Consider the following 7,839-nt stretch of genomic DNA (forward strand, 5'->3'; position numbering starts at 1 on the left):
GAGATATACTATCTTAATCGATCGTAACTTTATTTTTTCATTACAACCATAACCCTGTAAAAATAAGAAAAAAATACACATAGGAGTGTCTAGTTTTGGTCTATTTATAGACAACCATTGAATCAAACTCCTCGTTGAAACTTCTATCTTCTCCTTCTCTCTATCAACAAAATAGATTACAATGGTATTCTCTAAAGACGAAAGCCCTGTATGTGACATTAAGTTATCATCGATTGGACCGGGATACATAACTGGTCAAGGTGCAGCTCAAGAACTAAATGGCATGGACTTAGCCATGAAGCTTCACTACATCCGAAACGTTTACTATTTCAGAAGCCAAGTATTTGAAGGGTTAGCTATCATGGATATTAAGGAGCCTATGTTCTACTGGTTGAACTATGGGTATATCGCTTGTGGCCGGCTCAGGAGGCACGATTCAGGTCGGCCTTACATCAAGTGCAACGACTGTGGGGTGCGGTTCATTGAGGCTCGGTGCAAACTGACTCTCGATGAGTGGCTCGAGTCAAAAGATGACTCGAGACACAAGCTTCTTGTTTCTAACCAAGTCCTTGGTCCCGACTTGCTTTTCTCTCCACTAGTTTTATTCCAGGTTTGTTTCTTGATCTTTACAATATTTTTGTAAAAGCAGTTAACCATAGATAAGATTAAGTTGGAATTATTTATCTGTTAATTCATGGTTAGTAGTTTACAACATGATAAGTAAAAACGGGACTCTATCATCTTTAGAAAATCGATCTCAACAGCTACAGTAAATGTTTTATGTCTCAAAACGACTAGTGACATGTCTCGTCAGCTCGTTAATAATTAAAAAATTAGCAGTTAGCATGGCGTGTATCTTACGTTTGTTATCATTGCATGACAAACACATTTTTCATGTCTATTACATATGTAAACCGTTATAAATACAAATATTCAAATGTCTGATTAAAGATATATGAGGTTCTAATGAAAAATCATCATCTATACCTTGATGTAATTAAAACCGTTCGATATATAACCTACAATTCTAAGGTATATATCTAGTTTGTTATGTTTTAACACGTATCATATCTTATAATATAAATAATAATTTTAATTATTCTAAAAGTAACTAAAAACCCTACTATATAATACACACAATAAATTTGATAATATCGTATATGCATGGTTATAAATATATACAGTTAAGGGGATTAACCACCAAAAGTTAACAAAAATAAAACTTCAAAACCAAAGTTAATTCTAATGAACTAAAATATATAACGAACCAGCAGTAAACTGAATAACACTGATAGCGTCTAGCTAGTCGTGTAGGTTTACATTCTCGTACATGGATGATTAAGTTAAATAAAATTAAAGCATAGCCTCCATGCATGTATCCACAAAGTCTTGTATATTTTGTATGACCTACAAATCTAATGCATTTTTAAAATACTTTTAACTTCATATATGTCTCAAACAAAACTAAACATTCAACCTCAAAAATAAAAGATAATACCTATTCATGAGTATTTAAATAACAAGACATAGAAACAGCAATTAAAGCAAAATGCTAGAGACAGATTTGATCAAAACTTTAGATTCTAAACAAAGTAATGTCATGAATCCGAGGCAAAACAGTGAAACGTCAAGTGCATCTCTTGTAGCGAACCTACATTTTTTCTCTATAACACAATTTGTCATACTTAATTTGTCGAACAAAATACTCTAAAATTAACGTAATTTATCTTCAATCATTAACAACTTTTAGAAACTGTTTATAAAATTAACTAAGTTAGCCACATCTTTATGAAATATTTTAAAAAGTCTTTTCATATAATTTATTATTTTTAAATATATATAATATTTTTAAAATTAAAAAATATTGACAAAAACGTTATAATTAAATGTTAATTTTGACATTGATGTTACTGTTCTAGAAGTATGTTATTTACAAATTAGACATAACAAATATAATATTTTGATTTTTTTAAAAGACAAATACAAAATTCATCCTTAAATTAAAGGAGGATAATTATGCTAAACATAAATCTCAAAAACAACATTTAGTAGAATCTAATATTTTTTTTTTTGTTGATCTAAAACCAATCTTAGTAAATAACTATTTTTGATGTAGATTATAAATATTTATTTTGCTCGAACCTAATAGTTTATAAGTAAAATTTCATATGTTGACGTACTCATTTTAATAAATGAGAATAATTTTACCACTTGTAATCTTCTATTATGTTACTTGTTATCTTGTAAATTTAGATTAAATTATATTTATGTGTCATTTTGTGATTTTTTCTATTTTATTAAATTTTATATAATACGTATTGTAATTATAAATGTAATTATAAATATATATCTAATTTATTAATGCAATTTTTTCTTATAATTTTGAATTTCTAATTGACAAATTATTTTAGTTGTTTATTTTTTTAAATAATTAGTTTAAATTTAAAAGATAAATAAAAATTTCGATTTTCATAATTAAAAATTTTACTTTTTCTTATAAATTAAAATATTTAAATTTTTCTATGTTCATGTTTGTTTATTTTTTTAATAAACTCATATAATACATAAGTCTCAACTAATCTCTATACTAATAAAAGAGTAGTCATTTTGCCAAGTGTCATAATATTAGAACTCCTAATTAATATGATGTCACTTGTCATTCTATTAATTCTCTATTTTAAATTCATTAAACCTCCTAATTAATATGATGTTATTTGTCAATCTATTTATTCTTTATTTTAAATTTAAATTTTAAATTTTATATTATTGTTTTCATTAGTTTACAAATAAAAAGAGTCTAATATATATGATAAATTAATTACACATATTTATTTGAATCAATAATTATAATTTTACATAACTAATAAAAAATTCTCTTAATTAATAATGTATTTAAAATTTTATATAAAATAATTAATTAATAATTTTGAATTTTTTATTATGAATATTTAATCAATTTTGTAACCATGGTTTACACGGGTTATAAACTAGTCGTTAATATTTACCTTTAAAATAAATTATTTAACATGATTTGAGACATATACGTGGCACGAAAGGCAAGCAACAATTTAGGTAGCGGAGAGCTCTCTGGCAGTACATGCTAAGACGTTATTTTTAAGTATTTTTAAAAATTATTTGAATTATATCACTATTTTTGGCTGTCCTCAAAATTTTGAAGGCTTTGTTGTTACTTTCTTAGTTTGTTATAATATTATTGAAATTTTAATTAAAAAAAGGGTTTCAATTCATGTCACTTCTTTCGGCAGCGTCAAGCACCCAAATGTGGTCCTTTCAAATGTTATTATACAAAAATCTTTTATAACTGTTTCTAAAAGTGTAGAGGTGTTTTATACAAAATGTGGCTTATTATCTAAAAATGTTGAAAGGGTAGATATAATATTGTTGCATAAATGGGTTTATGAATCAAATATTATTATCTATATATTAACAAAATGCTAAGCATTGTTACATAAAGCATTTAAGTCGAGCCACATAATAAAGTGACCAACCGCCGGTTAATATCTAAGTTGCATTTGGTCCAAAACTCGGACAAAGCTTGCATATTTAATATCAAAAACTAGTTCTTATATAAACTATAAGAATATAAAAGATTGTTATATAAACACACATATAACGTATTTGATACAATGCAGTTAACCAAGTTTAAATGTGGAGGGATATCTGTTGGGTTAAGTTGGGCACATATACTTGGAGATGTTTTTTCTGCTGTAAGCTATACGAACATATGGGGACAAATCACAAAGCGTCATTTCCCAACCCAACCATTACGCATGGAACATTCAATGAAGGAGAATTGTAATCCGAAAAGCCCAACAAAGGATCCGCTTGCTGTAAAACGGGTAGGGCCAGTGGGTGATCATTGGACCACGTCAGATAACACAAAGCTCGAAACATATTCTTTTTATATTTCTTCTCCCGAGTTTATCCGTTTGCAAACAAAGCTATGTGGAGGTAAAGACAATAATCAACACTTTCCCCCCTTCGAGTTGATTTGCACTATTGTTTGGCAATGTGTTGCCAAGGCTAAACATGAATCCGAAGTGAACATGGTGACTATATGTAAGAGAGACTCAAAAATGTCATTCGAAGGGGTTATAACAAACAAAGCTCAGTCGATAAAAGTGGTTAAAACAAACATTTCTGTTAAAGAATCCTCTCTAATGGAACTCGGGATGCTCATATTAAACCAAGGCGTGGATGAGAGAAGTAATATTGAGGAAGCAATGAAACCAGATAATGAATTACCAGACTTTATAATATATGGAGCAAATTTGACTTTTATTGACCTAAGTGATGCCCCACTTTATGAGCTCGATATAAAAGGAAATACACCTGTTTATGTAAACTGTGCTATTGATGGTGTTGGAGAGGAAGGTGTCGTGTTGGTTTTTCCAGCACGAAAAGATATGTCTGATGGGATGACAATTAGTATAACGTTGCCCGCAAACCACATTTCCGAGCTTAAATCCGTGCTTTGGAATGAATGGTCTCTCGCGTAATATTAAAACGCATATATGTGTTAAGTAGGATGTAATATCAAGTGTGTGACTATATGCATGTAGAATGCATAAACTGTGGACTAATATGTATTCCATATCATTTGAAATAAATCCTTTAGATCTTAAAGTGTTAATACGACAAAACAAATTTATTTTTTGTTTAGAAGTTTATTGCTAAAATGTGGAAACTATAAAAATTCAATACTAAAATATGAAATTGTACTTTCAATGTAAAATGATGAAATATGATTTTCATAATATTTATTTATAATATTTATTTGTTTCTATTATAAAATTGTACTTTAAATATAAAATGATAATATAATTTATTAAATTTACACAAAAACCCTCACAAACATGGAGAAACAATAAGACTTTTGAAAGTATAATGATAAAATAATAAAAGTTTAGAAGAAAATTGTTAAAATAAGATTTTTGTTGTGAGTACAGGAGGCTAAATTGTGACCGTATAAATACTTCAAATTAGATATGCAAACCATTTAATTCCTTAAATCTTTGTAGGGCTAATGTCATAAAAACCCTTAAGTTTTCAGAGTTTTGTCGGTTTTGCCAAAAGTTGAATTTTATGTTCGTTTTTACCTTAATATTTTCCAAAAAATATTCGGTTTTACCTTTTTACCGGTAATAACAGGTTACTATTATATTAACTTCGAAAAAACCCTTAAGTTTATAATTTTTTTACGTTTTTACCCTTAAGTTTATAATTCTTTTTACACTTTTATTCTATGTATTTTTTTCATATTATACGTATTCATGCAGAAAAATCATATTTATGTACGAAAAATTTTTAATTAAATATTGTATTTACATATATATATATATATATATATATATATATATATATATATATATATATATGTGTGTGTGTGTGTGTATGAGTTTTTTTCTTAGATAAACCATTTAAGATGTAAAAAAACAAATTAATATGTTTTTAGAACTACAAATATGTATTTTTATGTATTTAAAAATATACATCTCAACAAAAAAACTTGTTCAATCATAAACATGTTTATATAAGTATATACATATATTTTTAGAAGTGTAAATATGTATTTTTATATATGTTTTTTTTTAAGTATAAATATATTTTTAGAAATATAGATACATATTAATATATATAAATATTGTAAAAATATGTATTTATACTTCTAAAACTATATCTATAAAACACATATTCATAATTCTAAAAATATTATTTATCTTTTTAAATGGTATAACCTTACAAAAACACACACATACAAACAAACACACACACACACATAGAAAACCTGTTATCACCGGTAAAAAGGTAAAACCGAACATTTTTTCGAAAATGTTAAGGTAAAACGGATATAAAATTCAACTTTGGGCAAAACCAACAAAACCCTGAAAATTTGAGGGTTTTTTTGACATTAACCCATCTTTGTATAGCACAGAACAATTCCAAGAAATCCATGACCTATTTTCGTGATTTAATCAATTGTTAGTTGGAAAGTTTTATATATTTCTTCATCAACTATTCAGATTATCCATCGATCCAAGAAAAATCCAGTAACATAGCTGATTTTTTTGTCTTATTCCAAGAAAATTTCAATTGTGTAATTAAATAAACCAAATTTCTTATGAATGAATTTCAAATTGAACCACCCTATAGAATTAGATAAATGCGACAAAGAATGTTTGTTTCTTTTATTGTCTTGATAAACCATATATTCTTACACTAAATGTATTTTTTAGATTTCAAATTAGAATATTTGTAAATACTGGATTATAACTTTTATTTTTTGCTCAAAAACTAAAGAAATTTCATGAAATAACCATATCTTAAGGGTGTTTTCACCTTTTAACCATAAAATTTTGAAATTTGTAAAATGATCATCATATCCGTAGAGGGTGCTCTACGGATCCGTTTAACCTTCTGAGGGTCTTAGCACACTCTGCGGAAATGAGGTGGCAACACTAAAGACAAAAAATTTCGGAGGTTTTTAGGTATGAAAACTTAATTGCCCATTTTTTTTAAGTTAATTATATGTTGTTAGAGTGTATGATAATTCGTATGGGTGTATGATAGTTTAATGATTAGTAAATCCTAAATTTTTGCCCGATTTTTGTCATGGAAGTATCGGTTCAGCGAAGAACAAATCCACAGAGGTGTTTTGCTCAAGAACAAATCCGTAGAGCCCCCTCTGAGAATTAATGTTCATCTCTGCAGAATTATTATTTATTTATTTATTTTTTTTATTTTATATGCAAAAAGAATTATTAAGTAACACAAATTATTAAAAAGGATTATAAATTAACAAAAATTATTAAAAAATAAACTTGTTGATTTTGGCACTATATTTTGCTCAAGAATTGATCCTTCGCTATTAACCGATCCTCGAAGCCATTAAGCGATCCGCAGAGCCAACTCTACGAAACCCTAAAAACCCCGAAAAAAATTGTCCTTTAGTGTTGCCACTTCATTTCCACAAAGGTGTGTTATGATCCTCAGAAGGTTAAACAGATCCGTAGAGCACCCTCTACGGATCTTGTGGTCATTTTACAAATTTCAAAATTTTATGGTTAAAAGCTGAAAACACCGCTTAAGATATGGTTATTTCATGGAATTTCTAAAAAAAACTATTATCTTCATTTTTTGAATGCGGTTCCTTTTAATATTTTAAAAAGATTATTGATGATATGTTCTACTCAATTAACATTTCATTATTAATTTCATGAATATATATATATATATATATATATATATATATATATATATATATATATATATATATATATGGGAAAAATAAATATACATTACGGCTTCACCTAAGTTTAGGTACTAAATCTTATGAAACTATGTCGCTTTATTAGATAAAGATTGCAATTAGGGGTTCATGATTAACACTTTACGTTGCAGATTCAATATTGAAGCAATAATTTTGATAGGGAAGCAAAAATGTTAATTATCTTTGACCTTCATGATGGTTGAAAACAATAATGTTCACTAACATGAAGTAATAAACGATAATGGAGGAAAGAAAACATGGATGGATAAACGATAATATACGAAAGAAATGCAATGGGGAATTGTATATGTACCAAGTGAAAGTTGAACTGGTTATATTTACTAAGATAAAAGTGCATAATTTAGAGGTTTAGTATCTAAATTTTGGTAGGGTTGTAATTTATATTCCCTATCCCATATATATATATATATATATATATATATATATATATATATATATATATATATATATAATCCCTAATTCCATAATTTCGTTATTTCAACATATTAGTTATGATATGTTCTAGTCAATTATCATTTCATTATTAA

At 27.1% G+C, this 7,839-nt stretch overlaps 1 protein-coding gene across 1 annotated transcript; it reads left to right on the top strand.

The window, feature by feature from the left end:
- Window positions 1-82: 82 nt before the first annotated feature.
- Window positions 83-4,654, top strand: LOC145086679 (protein ECERIFERUM 26-like). The gene is made up of 2 exons (XM_079024509.1): window positions 83-610; window positions 3,654-4,654. The coding sequence occupies exons 1-2, from the start codon at window positions 182-184 to the stop codon at window positions 4,518-4,520; spliced, it is 1,296 nt and encodes a 431-aa protein (XP_078880635.1). The 5' UTR covers window positions 83-181; the 3' UTR covers window positions 4,521-4,654.
- Window positions 4,655-7,839: the final 3,185 nt, after the last annotated feature.

The sequence above is a fragment of the Lactuca serriola genome, chromosome 2, assembly GCF_051521515.1.
Source record: "Lactuca serriola cultivar US96UC23 chromosome 2, Lser_US96UC23_V15, whole genome shotgun sequence".
Lineage (NCBI taxonomy): Eukaryota > Viridiplantae > Streptophyta > Magnoliopsida > Asterales > Asteraceae > Lactuca > Lactuca serriola.

What these genes read in the sequence shown, in the direction of transcription:
- LOC145086679 (XM_079024509.1), top strand. Translation starts at nt 182, where the DNA reads ATGGTATTCTCTAAAGACGAAAGCCCTGTATGTGACATTAAGTTATCA. An exon ending in CTCCACTAGTTTTATTCCAG is followed by an intron (nt 611 to 3,653) that starts GTTTGTTTCTTG and finishes GATACAATGCAG; the next exon opens with TTAACCAAGTTTAAATGTGG.